At 45.4% G+C, this 21,359-nt stretch overlaps 3 protein-coding genes across 4 annotated transcripts in view; 1 reads left to right on the plus strand and 2 right to left on the minus strand.

The window, feature by feature from the left end:
- Nucleotides 1–21,359, minus strand: part of LOC135085585 (THAP domain-containing protein 5-like) — a 308,949-nt gene that overhangs the window by 190,827 nt on the left and 96,763 nt on the right. The gene's annotated exons all lie outside the window — the stretch shown is intronic.
- On the plus strand, nt 1,979–10,884 carry LOC135085748 (small ribosomal subunit protein eS1). Its single transcript, XM_063980547.1, has 7 exons — nt 1,979–2,090; nt 2,397–2,493; nt 3,040–3,125; nt 3,929–4,024; nt 5,659–5,806; nt 9,306–9,467; nt 10,723–10,884. Exons 1-7 carry the CDS (start codon nt 2,029–2,031, stop codon nt 10,864–10,866), a joined length of 795 nt encoding a protein of 264 aa, XP_063836617.1. The 5' UTR covers nt 1,979–2,028; the 3' UTR covers nt 10,867–10,884.
- LOC135085782 (cysteine and glycine-rich protein 1-like) lies at nt 12,122–20,998 on the minus strand. Of its 2 annotated transcripts, none has more exons than XM_063980581.1 (5): nt 20,663–20,998; nt 18,922–19,101; nt 17,248–17,388; nt 15,290–15,577; nt 12,122–12,446 (listed from the first exon to the last, which is right to left on the minus strand). In XM_063980581.1, the coding sequence occupies exons 1-5, from the start codon at nt 20,781–20,783 to the stop codon at nt 12,151–12,153; spliced, it is 1,026 nt and encodes a 341-aa protein (XP_063836651.1). In that variant the 5' UTR covers nt 20,784–20,998; the 3' UTR covers nt 12,122–12,150. The 2 variants fall into 2 exon arrangements, with proteins under 2 accessions (XP_063836651.1, XP_063836652.1); XM_063980582.1 differs by having other exon boundaries at nt 12,353–12,473; nt 20,663–20,995.

Below are 21,359 nucleotides of genomic sequence, written 5' to 3' on the forward strand. Positions count from 1 at the left end.
ACACGAGACATAAGAATAAACTTGCTGTTCCATCATTCAGGTTGCATAAGATAGGTAATTCATTCTTGGGGAAATGTATTACCATATTTAACAAAATACCACACAACCTTGTCGAATTGCCAATAAACAAATTTAAGATACATATAAAAAATACCCTTATGTCCAAAGGGTACTACAAGGTTCGAGACTATATTGATGACAAGGATGCGTGGTCAGTTCAGTCTGCACATATTTGATGTACTTAAATTTGACTATTCTTACCGTTAGATAATTCCTGGCAATAAGTGGTGACTGAGTTTGTTCCGGCGTTTCTTCTCAGCACTTGCCATATGTTTGTCTCGAAGCGCTGGTAGGGCCCAAAAGATAAGGAGACATGTAAAGTGCCCCATAAGGGCTACCTTTTCTTTTTTTTATTATTTTCTATTGACGTTCATAAGTGCCACTTGTGGTCTAAACTGAATAAATATTTTTTGATTTTGATTTTGATTTTGCTCCTTATTCCACACTGATGAATATGTCATGTCAATTTTAATTGGCACAATATGATCTCAAGAGCATTTTTAATCGTCATTCAATATTTGCCAAATTCATGTCTAACTTTATTTTTCATTTTTTTACAGATGCGATTGTTGGAGAGGGACCACTGTGGAAACTGAAGAACTACTCATGTGCTGTTAGATTTATCAGCTTAACATAGATTAGACATTGATTATGTTAACAATAGATAGTTTATGTTTTTCGAAATTTGAACAGTTGGTCTGAGTAGATTGTGAAGCTGATTATGCTTAAAGCAAATAAAATGTTCTGAAATAATTACTACATGTCTTTTATTAATTATCCTCTGAGTATTTTCATTGTGAAGTAGGTATTATTTATTCCATATTTTTTTCTAATTACTTAATAAGTGCATGCCTTGACGTATCTGCTACATAAAAACTTTCAATCGTCTGTCTGTAGCTGCCGTCCCCACGGACAAGTCGCAAAACGTGAGTTTTATGTCGAAGAGCCTTTTTATATGGAGTTACAACAACGGATTTGAGATTCAATCAAAAAGTGCCACTTGTCTAGATTCTTTCTTTCTTTCTTGATCTTTTTAAATAGACTGATGAGATAAGTTTCGCATTATTTTTTGTGATTCATAGTCGTAGTCGGTGATAGTCGTTTACTAGAACGTTGTTACTTGAACGTTGTTTTCTAACGGCCTGGGACAAATTCCCTTTTGTCTCCAGTGGGGGCAACTGGGAATAACTATTTTATTTTTAGTCTGGACTGACTATCCACTGAGCATCGTTTTTACTAAATAATGCCATTTGCATTCTGCGTTTCGATAAATCATTAGATAGCCAACTCCATTATCAAAATAGCGCTAGTATAATGCTGCTTTTACACTATGCGGAAATTAGCCGAGTCAAGTCAAAAAAACAGAGGAGTGGGGATGAAATTCATTCATATTATTCATCCCTACTCCACTGTTTTTTTGACTTGACTCGGCTAATTTCCGCGCAGTGTAAACGCAGCATAACAATTTTTATATTGAGAGGAGGGATGAAATCGGAAAACGTACCTCAATCGTATACTTTTTTAAAACTTATTTTTTTATTGTTCATTTAAATAAACAACATTTAACGAATAGCTATTGTTGTTATTTTATAGCATAATAATTAATTAAATAATATGAATAAGATCTATGCAATAAAATATGCAAAAACCTCACCGCAGCACCCCGTATCTTTCAAATTCTTGGTCACGCGCATCACGGTACATCACTAATAGGTCCACAATATAATTTTAATTTAATTTAAAAGTATGAAAATATCATTGTTTTCACCTGAACGTAGGTCAAAATGTTAGATTACCTGAAAAAGTCAACTTCACCTTGAAATCACATTTTTGCTTGCAAAGATATAATTTAGTAGATTTTGAAGGTTGGTGTACTGGCAACATTAAATTTGACAGATCATAGACAATAATGTTTGACGGCTGACGGGCATAAACAAAAAATAGTCTTTCCAAAGTTTGTGTGTGAACATGGCGGTCGGTAAAAATAAAGGCCTCTCGAAAGGCGGAAAGAAAGGTGTTAAGAAGAAGATGTAAGTCTGCAATAAACGCGTAATTCGTTAGTTTACTCGATATACTAACGAATTCCTTTACACATGTGTTCAGTTCTGTAATGATCAATTTAGTATTTCAAGATTAAAAATCGACGTCTCGTGTCAGATGATTTCGACAAGTGTTTTGTACTTCTGAAACTTTTGAGTCTTCTGTCTACTCTAATTACAATTACCGGCGTGTGTTTCAAGCCACTTGTGTTAGTTTTTCAAAGTGTAAATGCTGGATATAGGAACTTTTGGTAAGTTGTCTTTGAGGTTATGTTAAATTTTGTGTGTTGATTTCAGTGTAGACCCGTTCACACGCAAGGACTGGTACGATGTCAAGGCACCGTCGATGTTCAACAAGAGACAAGTCGGCACGACCCTCGTCAACCGTACTCAGGTAAATTATCATAAATTTTTGACTAACCTCAAAACGTTATGTTGAACTTGTATCGCGTGGTGATTTCAGGTCTTATTTTAAGTATATTGATAAACAATCGTCAAATTTAGGTTTATAGTTCGAATCTAGACTTGCTAATATCAAATTCAAGTCCCAAATTGCAAACTTTTTGTCTTCAAAACCTGTTTTGTAAGTCAAAACTACATGTTGTCAAGTCCAACTAACTCTCAGTCACTTTCACTGATCATAAATGATTTTTAATACCATGTGTGTGACTGCATGGTCTTTACGAAGTACCTATTGTCTGAAAAACATAAATATTTACATTGTTACTGTTAGTATCTTGGAAGTTACTATCTTAAATAAATAATGAAGGCGCTGAAATCACCACAAAACTCTAAAATGATGATCCACCTAGCTCGCAATGACACAGAACTGATGAAAACATTTGTTCCCTTTTGATTTACCACTGAACATTTATTTTGACGTATACTACAAATGTCACCACTCCATACTGTGTCTAAACTAGTCATAAACCTGTTCTAGGGTACCAAAATCGCGTCGGAAGGTCTGAAGGGCCGTGTCTTCGAAGTATCGCTGGCCGATCTTCAAGCTGACACCGACGCTGAGAGGTGAGGTATTTTGTTTATTTTAATTTCTGTTCTAAGGGTGACTTGCACCACTTAACTGTAACTATAGCGATAACTGGTCTATTTTGTATGGAGTTTGACAGATTTTGGACGTCAAAGCTAAATAATCTGTTATCAAGCATAGAAAAACAACCTTTGATGGTTGTTGAAGTACACAACTTGATTCACAAAATCATTGTTGGATTTTGTTTAACTGTAACTATAGCAATAAATGGTCTATTTTGTACGGAGTTTGACAGATTTTAGACATCAAAGCTAAATAATCTGTTATCAAGCAAAGAAAAACAACTACAACAATGATTTTTTGAATCAAAATTTTTGTTCTGCAGTCCAGCTATATGAAAGCTTGTCATAGCTTTTATATCGTTTCAAACTGCAGATATTGTTTGCTGTCACACAATACAGTGCCTTTATACCTGTGTGTGCAGGCCTTTTGTGTCATTGCTACATTTGTATTTTGCACAGAAACATGCTTGGAATTTAGTAGAATAAATGATTGATATTTTATTTTTGAGCACTGAAAATCATGTAGTTTCTAAAGAGCTTAAAATTAAATATACAGGGTGAAAACGATAAGTAAGTAAGCTTCATGAGCAACAGTATCAATATTAAGTTACTGAATAAATTGGATCCGTTTGTAAATTCCATGTTTCTCTGGATAACAACAGCAAGTAAAGCCAAAAACCAATGTTTTCCTTAAATAACTTTAAATAAAAATGTAATTTACGAGTTTATTTTAATAGATTACTAACTACAACTAATTGTCTCATCTCCGTCTCTTCCAGATCTTTCCGCAAGTTCCGCCTGATTGCTGAGGATGTGCAGGGCCGCAATGTCCTCTGCAACTTCCACGGAATGGACCTCACCACTGACAAGCTCAGGTAAGACTAGAATCACATCATTTCAGCCACAGGACATCCATTGCTGAATATAGGCCTCCCCCAATGATTTTCATGTTGATTGATTGGTAGCGGCCTGCGTCCAGCTTCCTGCTACCTTTATGATGTCAGTCTACCTTGTGGGTGGACGTCCCACGCTGCGTTTTCCGGTACGCGGCCTCCATTCCAGAACCTTGTTGCCCCATCGGCTTAGTTCTGCGTAATATGTGCCCTGCCCATTGCCACTTCAGCTTGCTAATCCGTCGAGCTAAGGCTTAAATACTGTCGCATATGACGTAGTTGTTAGGTGTTATCCACGAAGACGTGCCCTCACATTTTTGGTCTCGGTCGCGCGGGGTGCGGGGAGTGTGGTCCGAGCAATCCGAGCGTCATTATTGTAATGTGCGTGTGCACTCATGGATCATTTAGCGTGTACCGATAACACTCAAATATTAGCGGAAGAATGGTGGGGTGCGTCTTCGTGTATGAAACGATCTTTAGTATTATCATAATTTCCAAACCTGCAGCCCAGCTATACGAAGGTATCCCATGTGGTCTTCGTATCGTTTCAAGCTGCAGATATAATATGCTGTCACATAATGCAGTGCCTTCCCATCAGTATGGAGAGGCCCTTTATGTCACTGCTACATTCTTAATACTACCGATGCAGGACTGTTCCCACCTCTCGTTCCTACTGCTGCAACTCCTGTGTAGCCAGGATCTACAGCTTGCCTGCCAATAAACCCAACCAGTGAAGGCCAAGTTTGTCCCGGGGAACAGTCAATCTGTCATCTACTGTAAAATACTACTGAAAGCAAACACCTAATGAAAGTCACACTTTATATTAGGTATCATCCAATATCTATAGGCAGACAGTCTCATTTTCAATAGCTAGTATATACCAGTGATTCAAAGAATGGAAGAAATAAAGAAAAAATTGTATTGCATCGGGATCCGAATCACTTTTGGTGCGATACAACTAAAGATCCTTAGCAAGCCACTAGTTTTTGTACACCAATATTATAAAGAGGCAATAGCTAGTATATACCAGTGATTCAAAGAATGGAAGAAATAAAGAAAAAATTGTATTGCATCGGGATCCGAATCACTTTTGGTGCGATACAACTAAAGATCCTTAGCAAGCCACTAGTTTTTGTACACCAATATTATAAAGAGGAAAGATTTGATTGTATTTGAATAGGTTCCAAAGTCCAAAACTACTGGACTGATTTGAAAAATTTCTTACACCATTTTTTCTGATGAACATAGTCGGTACTAAGTTTGCTAGGTCAGTTAGTTAAAAACCTCATTAAAAACTTATTTTATTTTTGCAAGTAGGCTTTTAAAAAGCACTTACACGTCCCAGTATTGACCCTACCACTGCTTCGGGACAATAAATGGGCCAGTGCTGAGAAGAAGCAGCGCAAGAAACTGACGCCCGTATTCACAAACGACGCTTGCTTAAATAGAACGCACAGGGTTGGTTGCTCTGTGATTGGTTCATGTCACCCTGTGCGTACGCGCACTGTGAGACCTCATAGTAATATTTGTGAATACGGGCGTTAGTCACTATTTTAAGACCATAAAGTTAGTAATCCTAAGTCAGTTTGCTAATCAAATACCTTTTTCACTGTCAGATGGATGGTCAAGAAATGGCAGACGCTCGTTGAAGCCAACATCGATGTCAAGACCACCGACGGATACCTGCTCCGAGTGTTCTGCATCGGATTCACCAACAAGGACTCGCTCAGCCAGCGCAAGACTTGCTACGCTCAGCACACACAGGTTAGTCAATGTTTAATGCCCTCCAGATGCATGGATCAGATTTGATTGGAAAAGAACACTTTAGCTTCGAAACCAGTTGGCGTATTCACGTAACAAAACTGCAACGACATGCAAGCGATTTATCACTTTTCGTATTCACGTGTTAGTCGCCCGATTTTGTTTCGATTTAGTTTTTGTCATTCAATTGTTGCCTCCGCGGTATTCACCTATTTATTACCTATCGTGAAGAGTGACTTGCATTTGAGGAAAAGTAGCTTTATCCGCTTTTACACGCTCCGTTTACGTAAGACGCATTTGCGCTCCGTTTACGTCATAGCTTCGTTTGAACTAGTTGTCAAAGCGCCACCGCGATACGAATTTGTACAAACGGCTGTAAATTTCTAGCACAATCCGCGCGCAGTAGCCTTATTCACGTAACAAAACTTCAATGACAACAAAACACTGAGTTGCGATCCTATCGAGTAATCATTCTATCAAAATGACTTGTGAATACGGATTTAGAACTGTTTTTCAATGGGCCGAATTCTGTACGTCACAGCAAGATCTTGACTGTCAAAATACGCGAATAATGCCTGTTTTCACCATCAATCCCTAATTTTTAAGTGACCCCTATGAAAACAAAATACCTGTTATTTGTTACCATAAGGGTCACTTAAGAATTAGGGATTGATGGTGAAAACGGACATAAGGCTACTGGCCTAAGTTCCTGCAGTCCCGCCTGTGTGGCATGCCATATGGCGCGTCACACCCACAATGGATAATACTGCGGAGATCGACGCATTCACACAAACGTGGCTTGTGGGTCTGCCGCTGGCTATTTGTGGTCTGCTACATTCTAACTACCCTACAAATGTAAGAGCCAAAGCACACGATGCGTTGCGACATCGCTGCGTCGTCTTACATAGAAATACAGGGTGGATTTTAAAAAAAAAGCCACCTGGAGGGAAAGTACTCTTAATACTGTGGTTAAAACATTCCTTTATTTTTGAAAAGAAATAGAACTGCATTCAAAGATTTCCAAAAATTTGCTTGCCACACCCGGGAATCGAACCAACTAAAATCTGTTAAAAATTACATCCTGTATTTTTATTACATTACATCGATCGTCAGGGTTAAGTATAAGGATGAAATCTCTCTAACAAACTTGATAAATCGAATGAAAGGAAAACCATGGAATCTTAAATTATTTTAATTGTGTACAGAAAATTGTATGGTGTGGTAGTGAATTTTCAAAAATCTTTGAATGCAGTTCTCTTTCTTTTCAAAAATAAAGGAATGTTTTCTTTCAGTAAAATTTTCTATCTAAAGTATTAAGAGTACTTTCCCTCCAGGTGGCATTACAAAATTCCACCCTGTATCTGTGGCGACACGAGCGAAATCTTTGCGGTACGACGCCGCAACGTATCGTGTGCTTAGGCTCTTACTTTGAAATTGTTTGATGTTTTTGCTTTTTGTAATGGTTACTAACACTATTCATAAATCATTCTTTGAACTTTTAAAGTGAAGATTTAGGAAAGACTTACGCACTTTTGTCGCCGTGACTGATATGTCACTCATATAGATGACCCACGCTGAACTGTCCCACCAAACTCAATGACAGGGGGGCCGCTACCATCGTTCAACTATATGGTTTCCAACATGGCAAAAATCGGAACAAGCGATCCGGTATTGACGGTGGCGCCCCGCTGTCAATGTCATGGGTAGGACAGTTCAGTATTTTGGAACTATATCAAGTCCATGGAGACGTGACAGTGACAGAAACTGTTTTGTCACAGTCACCCATCTGTCATTGGCCTATGATCGAGCCGGCAATGGCGATGACGATCTGCACGCGATGGTGTGGTTGAAGCTTTAGCCTATGCGCACACCGTTGATTTTTCGTCGGCCGATAGTTTAGTCGGGCAGTTGATATGTATGGGCATGTATGGAAGTAGGGTTGCCAGGTCCAAAAACACAAAAGCCGGATTATGTGCTTCATTTGGCCGGACATTTTACCCTAAAAGCCGGACATGCGATAATTAGTGAGCTCACGAATGAGTACTATCATCATCGGTTGCCTAACGTCCTGATGCGTGCGTGCCTTATTCTGTGGCTCGACTTTCGCCTGGCGCGGCAGCCAACTAAAAAGCCTAACAAAAGCCGGACAGGCCGGACATCGGTTATTTTGGCCGGACACGCAATCAAAAAGCCTAACTATCCCTTTCGGACCGCTCCAATACAATTGTGCGGGTTACAAAATCGAGATTATCTCATTAGTTTTACATCGGAAGTGGATGGGCTGAGTATCGTACGATTGTGCGGGATGCGTTCTTTCACCTCCCGTGCAAATTTTGTCCGAAGCGCAGTTGGTGAGCCGGTTACAACCTGTACAGTTCATGACTGATTGCGCTCCCCGACTTGGCGAAAGAAAGTACCTACTATGGTTTTATTTTGTAATTGTAGTAATATACAAGTTATTGATTAAACAAATAGATAAAAATAGCATCTTTTTGTGATAACAGTGACTAATTGTAAGCAAAGACTTTGGCATAATGGCTTAACGAACTTTACTGACACAATTGTATCGACGTGGGCCCTACAATACCTTATGCGTATTTTAAGTTTCTCATAATTATTAATTTTTCATGGTTTCCGCACCATGTTTCCGATTTTAAACGACGCTACTATCGCAGAGATGCTCAATACATCTGGGGATGAGAGCGATGACAATGACAAAAGCTAGTTTCGGCTACTTCAGATGAACTACTCCTCTTCTTCTGATGAAGGCTCAGACATTCATGACGATACATACCTCTGAGTATGCAAGCGGCATAGCAGACGAAGCCCTTCAATCGTCAACATCTTCCAGGAGATGCTGTTCATGATCCAGGAGATATTAAAACTTCATTGGAATATTTCGAGCGCTATATTTACTGTTGAGCTCATGGAACAGATGGTTTTGCCCACAAATCAATATTAAATGGCAAATACTGGTATAAAAATGAAACCTCTTTATTCCTTACTGGTTATAAACACGTTTTTCGGAATTCATGCCATTGATAAAATTTCCAAAACCCTTACAATTTTGACCCTCACAATTGTACGTGGGAAGTGAAGGGCCCAGTTTGATACAATTGTTAGTATATGAATTTTCCAAGATGGCGGCGGAAAATCTGAAAAATTATAGCAGATTCGTAATCTGCGGCCCCAAATTACCTAAAATTCATCTTCAAAATTACAAATTTATTTCTAGTTTAAGCGCGGGTCCGAAAGGGCTATGTCCGGCTTTATCCGGACGCCTGGCAACCCTATATGGAAGTGCGCACATTACGCAGATTCGATTTGGCCAATTCTTCATACAATTTAAAATCGGGCACAACTATCGGCCAACTAAAAATCGATGGTCTGCGCCTACTCTTAGTCTTAACAAATAGAGAAACAAAAACATGCTTTTTGTGTAAATCCTTGTTCCTATAGTATAAAAAAGCTACAACAATTACAATCTCTCTCTACTACCCAGGTGCGAGCCATCCGCAAGAAGATGTGCGAGATCATCACCCGTGACGTCACCAACTCGGAACTTCGCGAGGTGGTCAACAAGCTGATCCCTGACTCCATCGCTAAAGACATCGAGAAGGCGTGCCACGGCATCTACCCGCTGCGGGATGTTTGCATCAGGAAGGTGAGATACTATGAGGATCATGGCTTATGGTCCTATGTCTCTTAGATGGGGCAGAGGCATCCACAACAGTCCTCCATGGAGTTCTGTCTTGAGCTTCGCGTTTGATTCAAATGAGGGTTTTCGCTAATGAAATATGTCAAAATCCACCAATCACGCAGCAGTCAGACCCCACATCCACGTCCCGCCATCTAGCGGATCTTTCATTCGCGAAAACCCTCATTAGACGCATGAGCGCGCTTGCCGCGCCACTACTAGTTTTCATACAATATCTGAAGTCCGGTCGCCGAGCAGATAGAATCTCGTCCAATGACCCCAAGCTACCTATTCTTATCGCTCCTAATTATATTGCTGTCGCGCTCGCACACTCACTGCGGGCGCCCGTCGCACAGTCGCGACAGCAATATAACTACGCGCGAGCGATAAGGATGGGTAGCTTGGGGTCATTGGACGAAATTCTGTCTGCTCGGCGACCGGACTTTAGAAGCGCAAACTCGCACGGTTTGTCACACTGTCACTTGTAAAGGCGCTGCAACTGCGCATCTAAAATTGTATGAATACTGAGTGGTGCCTTATGGATCGTCACCCGTGACGTCACCAACTCGGAATCCGCGAGGTGGTCAACAAGCTGATCCCTGACTCCATCGCTAAAGACATCGAGAAGGCGTGCCACGGCATCTACCCGCTGCGGGATGTTTGCATCAGGAAGGTGAGATATTATGGAAATCATGGCTTATGGTCCTATGTCCCTTAGATGAGGCAGAGGCGTCCACAACAGTCCTCCATGGAGTTCTGTCTTGAGCTTCGCGTTTGATTCAAATGAGGGTTTTCGCTAATGAAATATGTCAAAATCCACCAATCACGCAGCAGTCAGACCCCACATCCACGTCCCGCCATCTAGCGGATCTTTCATTCGCGAAAACTCTCATTAGACGCATGAGCGCGCTTGCCGCGCCACTACTAGTGTTCATACAATATCTAAAGTCCGGTCGACGAGCAGATAGAATCTCGTCCAATGACCCCAAGCTACCCCACGCGTATTTATATTGCTGTCGCGCTCGCACACACTGCGGCCGCCCGTCGCACAGTAATATAATTATGCGCGAGCGATAAGGATGGCTAGCTTGGGGTCATTGGACGGGATTCTACGTGTTCACAGACCGGGCTTTTTAGATATTATCCCAACTTAGACATTCGTCCGCAATCTTGCCAAACCAAATACAACTTTACACCATTAACAATAACACTTTCGTTTCAGGTCAAGGTGCTCAAACGGCCGCGCTTCGAGATCTCCAAACTCATGGAACTTCACGGCGAGGGCGGCGGCGGCAAGCGCGGCGAGGCGGGCGAGAAGGGCGAACGCCCCGAAGGCTATGAACCGCCCGTGCAAGAGAGCGTTTAAAATAAACTGTAAAAAGGACCTTACGACTTTCATTTCATGCACCAAATTCCCTTGAGCCAGTTTTGTGCTCGCGACTGTGCATAGATGTACCAAAAACAAATGAAAATCGACAAAAAAGCGAGCGTCTCACTGAGAAAACCCTTTAGCCTAGTGTCTAAATAGCAAAAAGAAATGAACATCGCAGAATCCGCAGAAAACAGGAACGTTCAGTCTAAAACAAATGAACATCGCAAAAAACGACCGCTCAGTATCTAAAAACATATGAACGTCGCAAAAAACGAACATTCAGTGACACGTCTAAAAACAAATGAACATCTAAAGGTTAGATGTTCATTTGTTTGTTAGATTCTAACCTAACTGGCGTATAAACGTTACGTGTCACTTGTTTTTCGCGCTAATAAAATCGCACTGGAAACAAAAGATCATCAGATTATGTGCTTTGTTTCGTTTCCCGCGTAGCGTTCACTTGTTTTTTGTGCTTATAATAATGACTCCTCGTGAAGGAGCGGAGTGTTCTCTCCAAGCTGATGGAACTGCACGGCGAGGGCGGCGGCGGCAAGCGCGGCGAGGCGGGCGAGAAGGGCGAGCGCCCCGAGGGCTACGAGCCGCCCGTGCAAGAGAGCGTTTAAAATAAATATACTGTAAAAAGAACCTGATGTCTTTTATTCATGCACCAGATTCCCTTGAGGCGCATTTTTGTCAGTCAAGCAAGCGTCTGAATCGCAAAAACAATAGAAGAACACTAGTGGATAAGTGTCTAAAAACATGTCGCAAAAAACGACCGCTCAGTGTCTAAAAACAATCGAACGCTCAGTGTCTAAAATAAACGAACATCGTAAAAACAGGGCTCTAGTGTCGAGCGATCGTTCATGGCAACGGGAGCGATTGACTATAACAACGGGAGTGATTGACTATTGCAACGGGAAGCTATTGTCTATCTATGGCAACGGGAACGATTGTCTATGGCAACGGGAGCGATTGACTATGGCAACGAGAGCGATTGTCTATGGCAACGGGAGCGATTGTCTATAACAACGGGAGCCATTGTCTATGGCAACGGGAGCGATTGTCTATGGCAACGGGAGATATTATTTATCTTTGGTAACGGGAGCGATTGTCTTATGTCTATTCTATGGTATATTCTGGAACGGGAGAAAATGCTTTTAGGAATGTGCCTACAGGAGACTAGACGTTTTGAGGTGGTCCTACAGTATCTCTAACTTTGCCCTAACTTATCTTTGAAATAAAACGCAAGTTTTGAAAACGAAACAACTTTATTGGGGGTCAGCAGTCCCCACAACAGACCGCCTTGCGGCAGTCCCGCACAAACACTACGCCACACTGCCACAAACACTTGGGACACCCCACCCCGTTAACTTTCTGTACACTTTGCCATTTTTTCTCATTTTCGCTCGTGCAATGCAGGTATTTGGTCAGCTTTTCGATTTTTTCAGCCGCGGCCGTGGTCTCGGCTGCTGATTCGGTGGATTCCTGCGCGTCGGATGCGTCGGTCCGGTTCTCGAAGGATAAGTCCCAGGTGCCGAGGGATTCCGAGCCGACTGAGAGCGCGGGGGTCGCAGCTGTGAAAATTTTTAACTCTTACGCACCTACGGAGAAACACAATTGGTTACCTACGTGGATTATGGCGCTTAATACATAGAATCTACAAAGGTTAAGATACTTAAGATTTTACAAAAACAAGCCTCACCGTCCCCCTGGATCAGAGCCCACTCTGGGTCATTACTTCGCATTCCTACTCTCTGGGTCAAGACTTCCCACCCCCTAGGTCAAGACTTCCCACCCCCTGGGCCAGGCTTGCCCCTCCATACTGGGTCAAGACTTCCCACCCCCTGGGCCAGACTTCCCACCCCCTGGGCCAGACTTCCCACCCCCTGGGCCAGACTTCCCACCCCCTGGGCCAAGACTTTCCACCCCCTGGGTCAGACTGCCCACCCTCTGGGTCAGACTGCCCACCTCCTGGGCCAAGACTTCCCACCCCCTGGGCCAAGACTTCCCACCCCCTGGGCCAGACTGTCCCTCCCCCTGGGTCAGACTGTCCCTCCCTCTGGGTCAGACTGTCCCACCCCCCTGGGTCAAGACTTCCCACCCCTGGGTCAGACTGCCCACCCCCTTGATTGCAGACTGCCCACCCCCTTGATTGCACACTGCCCACCCCCTTGATTGCACACTGCCCACCCCCTTGATTGCACACTGCCCACCCCCTTGATTGCACACTGCCCACCCCCTTGATTGCACACTGCCCACCCCCTTGATTGCACACTGCCCACCCCCTTGATTGCACACTGCCCACCCCCTTGATTGCACACTGCCCACCCCCTTGATTGCACACTGCCCACCCCCTTGATTGCACACTGCCCACCCCCTTGATTGCACACTGCCCACCCCCTTGATTGCACACTGCCCACCCCCTTGATTGCACACTGCCCACCCCCTTGATTGCACACTGCCCACCCCCTTGATTGCACACTGCCCACCCCCTTGATTGCAGACTGCCCACCCCCTTGATTGCACACTGCCCACCCCCTTGATTGCACACTGCCCACCCCCTTGATTGCAGACTGCCCACCCCCTTGATTGCACACTGCCCACCCCCTTGATTGCACACTGCCCACCCCCTTGATTGCACACTGCCCACCCCCTTGATTGCACACTGCCCACCCCCTTGATTGCACACTGCCCACCCCCTTGATTGCACACTGCCCACCCCCTTGATTGCACACTGCCCACCCCCTTGATTGCACACTGCCCACCCCCTTGATTGCACACTGCCCACCCCCTTGATTGCAGACTGCCCACCCCCTTGATTGCACACTGCCCACCCCCTTGATTGCACACTGCCCACCCCCTTGATTGCACACTGCCCACCCCCTTGATTGCACACTGCCCACCCCCTTGATTGCACACTGCCCACCCCCTTGATTGCACACTGCCCACCCCCTTGATTGCACACTGCCCACCCCCTTGATTGCACACTGCCCACCCCCTTGATTGCACACTGCCCACCCCCTTGATTGCACACTGCCCACCCCCTTGATTGCACACTGCCCACCCCCTTGATTGCACACTGCCCACCCCCTTGATTGCACACTGCCCACCCCCTTGATTGCACACTGCCCACCCCCTTGATTGCACACTGCCCACCCCCTTGATTGCACACTGCCCACCCCCTTGATTGCAGACTGCCCACCCCCTTGATTGCACACTGCCCACCCCCTTGATTGCAGACTGCCCACCCCCTTGATTGCAGACTGCCCACCCCCTTGATTGCACACTGCCCACCCCCTTGATTGCACACTGCCCACCCCCTTGATTGCACACTGCCCACCCCCTTGATTGCACACTGCCCACCCCCTTGATTGCAGACTGCCCACCCCCTTGATTGCACACTGCCCACCCCCTTGATTGCACACTGCCCACCCCCTTGATTGCACACTGCCCACCCCCTTGATTGCACACTGCCCACCCCCTTGATTGCACACTGCCCACCCCCTTGATTGCACACTGCCCACCCCCTTGATTGCACACTGCCCACCCCCTTGATTGCACACTGCCCACCCCCTTGATTGCACACTGCCCACCCCCTTGATTGCACACTGCCCACCCCCTTGATTGCACACTGCCCACCCCCTTGATTGCACACTGCCCACCCCCTTGATTGCAGACTGCCCACCCCCTTGATTGCACACTGCCCACCCCCTTGATTGCAGACTGCCCACCCCCTTGATTGCAGACTGCCCACCCCCTTGATTGCACACTGCCCACCCCCTTGATTGCAGACTGCCCACCCCCTTGATTGCACACTGCCCACCCCCTTGATTGCAGACTGCCCACCCCCTTGATTGCAGACTGCCCACCCCCTTGATTGCAGACTGCCCACCCCCTTGATTGCACACTGCCCACCCCCTTGATTGCAGACTGCCCACCCCCTTGATTGCACACTGCCCACCCCCTTGATTGCAGACTGCCCACCCCCTTGATTGCAGACTGCCCACCCCCTTGATTGCACACTGCCCACCCCCTTGATTGCAGACTGCCCACCCCCTTGATTGCAGACTGCCCACCCCCTTGATTGCACACTGCCCACCCCCTTGATTGCAGACTGCCCACCCCCTTGATTGCACACTGCCCACCCCCTTGATTGCAGACTGCCCACCCCCTTGATTGCAGACTGCCCACCCCCTTGATTGCAGACTGCCCACCCCCTTGATTGCAGACTGCCCACCCCCTTGATTGCACACTGCCCACCCCCTTGATTGCAGACTGCCCACCCCCTTGATTGCAGACTGCCCACCCCCTTGATTGCAGACTGCCTATCCCCTGATTGCAGACTGCCCACCCCCTGATTGCAGACTGCCAACCCCTGGATTATGAAGTAAGCAACTTTAGGATCAACGGAACTTACACTTCCTCGCCTCAGGCTGCTGGTACTCCGGCGCGCCGCAGCGACAAAATGGCGGCTGCCCGCCCGTCATCATGAACACGAACGGCGTCGCCTCCTTATTCCCCGCCATAAACTGCCTCATGTTCTCAGCAAAAGTGGCATTATTCTGCCACTGTTCGAAGCAGTTTTTAAAGAATTCTGAGGGGTTGTCGCGGCCCCGGTTCAGGACGTGCTTGTGAAAGCACTCCTCACAGAAGACTTGGCCGTAGTAGATCTTGACCGAGTTCTTGGGGACGGCGTGGCAGAAGTCTGGAAGTAAAAAAATGTAGTGAATTATGTGCTAAGGTTGCCAACATTGGCATTGCCATCTACACTGTCAGATGTCGTATAATATCGGATCGAGCTCAAGGTTATGCTAATATCAGCCCCCCTAGACAAAACGCACTTTTTGATCGAATCGAAAATCGAATCCGTCAAATTCCATACAAAAAAGGGGCTTTTCGACCACTTTTCGACTGGTTTGCGATTATAATGGCACTTTGTCTAGACCCACAGGCCTTCCCAAGAAATGGTAGGTCAAATCCTCCATCATTTTGCCTCCAAATCAGAGAACTTCATCCTGCCGACCTGATGTTCTGCCAATGATTTAATTTTCCAAACTGCCCCCACCCTCAATTAGACTGTAAACCGGTTGACTTGATCTAGATTCTCCCTGGATCAGACTGCCTTTACCCTGGATCAGACTGCCTTTACCCAGGATCAGACTGCCTTTACCCAGGATCAGACTGCCTTTACCCAGGATCAGACTGCCTTTACCCAGGATCAGACTGCCTTTACCCAGGATCAGACTGCCTTTACCCAGGATCAGACTGCCTTTACCCAGGATCAGACTGCATTTACCCAGGATCAGACTGCATTTACCCAAGATCAGACTGCATTTAAACAAGATCAGACTGTTTTTTCCCAGGGTCAGACTGCTCTTACCCCAGGGTCAGACTGCCCTTCCCCAGGATCAGACTGCCTTTACCCAGGATCAGACTACTTTTCCCCAGGATCAGACTACTTTTCCCCAGGATCAGACCACCCTTACCCAGGGTCAGACCACCCTTACCCAGGGTCAGACCACCCTTACCCAGGGTCAGACCACCCTTACCCAGGGTCAGACCACCCTTACCCAGGGTCAGACCACCCTTACCCAGGATCAGACTGCCTTTACCCAGGATCAGACTGCCTTTACCCAGGATCAGACTGCCTTTACCCAGGATCAGACTGCCTTTACCCAGGATCAGACTGCCTTTACCCAGGATCAGACTGCATTTACCCAAGATCAGACTGCATTTAAACAAGATCAGACTGTTTTTTCCCAGGGTCAGACTGCTCTTACCCCAGGGTCAGACTGCCCTTCCCCAGGATCAGACTGCCTTTACCCAGGATCAGACTACTTTTCCCCAGGATCAGACCACCCTTACCCTGGGTCAGACCACCCTTACCCAGGATCAGACCACCCTTACCCAGGGTCAGACCACCCTTACCCAGGGTCAGACCACCCTTACCCAGGGTCAGACCACCCTTACCCAGGGTCAGACCACCCTTACCCAGGGTCAGACCGCCCTTACCCAGGGTCAGACCGCCCTTACCCAGGGTCAGACCACCCTTACCCAGGGTCAGACCACCCTTACCCTGGGTCAGACCACCCTTACCCAGGGTCAGAGGTGGAATTGTGTAAAGCAATCGTAATCATTTGACAGTTCATACCGTACGATTATTCTGTCAAACGCTTTGTTTAACTGACTTTATCGTACGTTATGAACTGTCAAATGATTACGATTGCTTTATTACACAATTCCACATCTGACCATCCTTACCCAGGATCAGACTGCCTTTACCTATGATCAAACTGCCTTTCCCCAGGATCAATCTGTCCCCTAGATTAAAATTAAATGTCATTTAATTAAACAAAACAATATGTAGGTACTCACAACATCTAGCGCACTGCGTGTGGAAGCTCTGCCCGCCAATGTCGATCTTGTTGTTGTCGCTCACAGCTTGCAAGCAACGGGCACAGATGCAGCGCCGCGCCGGCTCTTCAGGCGGAGGGTTCGAGGAATCCTTTGAGTCCGCTGGGAAAAGAAAACGAATACATTAGTTTAGTTACTTAGGTAGTTCTAGTAGGTACTATGAAATAGGAATTTTGCTCGACTTGGTGGGACTTGACTTGACTTGACTTTTGTCCAATGACCCCAAGCTACCCATCCTTATCGCTTGCGCGTAATTATATTGCTGTCGCGACTGTGCGACGGGCGCCCGCAGTGAGTGTGCGAGCGCGACAGCAACATAATAATTACGCGCGAGCGATAAGGATGGGTAGCTTGGGGTCAATGGACAAAATTCTACGTGCTCAGCGACCAGACTATAGTAACAGAGTCAGTTCCTGGAGGTATGGGAAGGGGTAGCGGCACTTGAGGGTGTATTTTGTAACTTCAAATGTCAGGGAGACTTCCGATTTGTTTATTCTGTCATGTCACAATATGAGGAGGAGTGATATAACTATTATATCACTCCTCCCGTGCCGCCCATAATAATATCTTACACCTCAGGCACTTATAAGCACAATGGCGTAGCTAGGTAACCAAGGGCCCTGGGGCAAGTAAAAAAATGGGGCCCCACTGCAATCTAAACTGGTTAGGTTTTATCAAATTTATTGACATTAAGCTTACATACTCCTGATACTGCTTTCGAATTTCTCTCTATTTATTTTGAAAATGGGAGAAATTTTCAAAGTTCAGTTCAATTGAAATTTTCTGGTAGGATTCGGGGGTCCCCTGAGCTTGGGGGCCCCGGGGCCGGGCACTGCCCCGCCTTGCCCTTTAGTAGCTACGCCCCTGGTTAAGCGCTAGACCTATAGTTAAATAAGTAAAGCCTGGTCCGTGAGCACGTAGAATCCCGTCCAATGACCCCACGCTACCCATCCCTATCGCTCGCGCGTAATTATGTTGCTGTCGCGACTGTGCGACGGGCGCCCGCAGTGAGTGTGCGAGCGCGACAGCAACATAATTACGCGCGAACGATAGGGATGGGTAGCTTGGGGGTCATTGGACGGGATTCTACGTGCTCACGGACCAGGCTTTAGTAGACAGAGAAACAATTTTAAAGCATCAACAGCCCAATGGCGTTGTCGGACTACTCGAATCGAGATCCGAGGAATCTAGTGGCAGAACTACAAACTAGTTGTAAGCATAATTCAACAGATGGCGCTGGTACAAGCACGTCTGCAAACCTACATCGCGGTATTAAAGATTTCCAATTAAGTAAACTACGAGTATTTAAAAAAACCAAGACAGTATACAATGGGATCTTGATCCCCGAATGATACGCGCTCGGAAGGAATCAATTCCACCTCAGCTTCCTTAATGGTCGATTTCCATAGCTCACATAGTCATAGTCATTTATTCCATAAAAAGTAACATTATTCGTCAGTGGGAAGGGAAAAAATTGCTGAAGCGCCATTTGTCCACATGGCGCTTTAGCATTTTTTTCCCTTTATTCAACAGATGGCGCTGGTAGAAGTTCGCCTGCAAACCTGCATCGCGGTATTAAAAGTATTTGAAATCAGAAAAACATGATAAATTAAATCAGTGTGGTCATTGGTCTACCTTCAGTCTTATCCTTCTCCTCCTGCTTGGCTCCAGGCGCCCACTGCATCCACCAACTATTGGAGTGCATCCGCGGCGCTTCGCCCTTGAAGCGCGCCATCACGTGCGTTTTGAAGCACTCGCTGCAGAACACGTGGCCGTAGAACATCTTCAGAGACGTGGGGATGGTCCGGCATATGCCTGGAAGTGGGCAAAGACGTCTAAAAACGGTTTGCACCAAAAATGAAAGAGGAGATGGGAGATTTATTTTGAATTTTTTGTTATTTTCACATCTACTTCCCGCTCAGCTTTGATGGAAACCGAGCATAAGGCCTCAGCCTCGAGTTTAGCGGGCAGCGGCGCGGGAGCGGTAGGATCTTATGCGTAATATCAAATAGACCGGTTCTCGAAAACAGCGGCGCGGGAGCGGGCAACGAGCGGGCAGCGCACTCCTTCTTTTACCCACAATAAATCGAGCGTTAGGAATAAATTTGAATCGAAATAAAATTGTCGCCGTTGTTCAGACATTTCGTTTGCGAATAAAAACAAATATCTCGACAACACAACCCCGAACACAACACTTCGCCGCTAAAGCGCCGCGCGAGCTGCCCGCTTGTTTCGAGAACGGGTCTGCGTTGCCCGCCCCGCTCCCGCGCCGCCGCCGCTCCCGCGCCGCTGCCCGCTAAACTCGAGGCTGAAGCCTAAAGCTTCAACCACACCAACACGTGCAGATCGCCATCGCCGTGCGATCAAAGGTCAACGACTGTCAGGTCGCACAACCTGTCATTGGCCTTTGATCTAGCCAGTGATGGCGATCTGCACACGGTGTTGGTGTGGTTGAAGCTTTAGTAGGACAAACAATTATTGTCATTTAACTGTTGGACAATGATAAGTTATCTCTACGATAACATACGGCTCCGAAACGTGGTGGCCTCTCACTATAGGCCTCATAAAGAAGCTCAAAGTTGCACAGCGTGCTATGGAATGGGCTATGCTCAGTGTTTCTTTACGAGATCCGTAATCGAACTAAAGTCGCTGACATAGCCCGACGGATTAGCAAGCTGAAGTGGCAATGGGCAGGGCACGTGTGACGTCCACCCACAAAGTGGACCGATGTCCTGGTAGCAGGTACGCGCTGGATGCAGGCCGCTGCCAACCGTGCGATGTGGAAGTCATTGGGGGAGGCTATGTTTAGCAGTGGACGTCCTGAAGCTGAAATGATGATGATGATGATGTTGGACGTAGGGAATCGCCTGCCATATCCTGCCAAGTAGGTTAGGTACAGAGGTTATCATCATCAATTCAGCCATGGGACATCTACAGTTGAAAAGCCTCACATCTTGTGCGAGTGGGGATGGCTCGGTATATGCTTGGAAATATGCAAAGACGTCCAATAAAATAAAGGCGGGTCTCAGGCTGCTCCAAGGAATAAGAAAACAAAACAGACAGTCGCTTAGCCTGCGGGGAGTCAAATGGCTTCACACTTCAGTCGCTCGCTGGGTTCGATTCCCGGTTGAGGCCATGAGAGCTATCATGACATGCATGATCCTACTATATCTACAGTGGCGCCATCCTGGCGAGTGCACATGCGATATTCCTCCCACCGCTTCAGCGCTCACCAGTTAGCGCCACTGTCTTCGCCACTAGCAAGTGGCAACTAGTGAGCGCTAAAACGACAGTCATTGTTTTTTACCTGACTGCGCCAGGCGCCAGAAGGCGGGTTATTTTTTTAAAATTAAAACGAACTATGCACAATACTTACAGCACATGCTGCACAACCTGTGGAAGTTCTGCCCTTCAACATCAACCTTATCCTCGGGGTCGATAGGCAGGAAGCAACGTGCACAAAAACATTTTTTTGGTTGTTCTTGTGATTTATCCATAATAATACCTCTAAATTTTGTTAAATTTTTAATTAAAAAAACAATAATTTGTAAAGAAATTTTTAGAATCAGCAAGCTATTTTCATGACAGTTTTGTGTGATGGAAAAATTGGAATGAAAAAGAAGAGCGTGGTGGAGAAAAAAATTAGTTTGAATTTAGAATTTTCAAAGTTTCTAAGAAGATTGTTTAGGTTCTGAATGTTCATGATTTAAATTATTGGCTAAAAGAGAAAACACCTATTTAAAAGCGAGAAATGACCATGACCATAGTGTTAATTAATTTATTCTTTTTTAATTAATTAATGTGTTATGAAGCATAAATTATGAAATGAAAATACGTATTTTTCGGTGAGCTGCTGATACCATAGAGAAAAGTAATACATAGGAAACCTCTCTAAAGATGGCTTACCGTTATTTTAAAAATGCCTTTGTTTATCTTATTAACTAACTTCGTAAATAGTTGTATTAGAAATAATAATTGATTCAAAGTTTCCGCAAAACTTTCAAATTCTGTATAACTCTTTAAAAAATCTACTCTACGAGTATTAAGATGCTGTAAATGAGTTAAATTAAATA

Source organism: Ostrinia nubilalis, chromosome 29 (genome assembly GCF_963855985.1).
Source record: "Ostrinia nubilalis chromosome 29, ilOstNubi1.1, whole genome shotgun sequence".
NCBI lineage: Eukaryota > Metazoa > Arthropoda > Insecta > Lepidoptera > Crambidae > Ostrinia > Ostrinia nubilalis.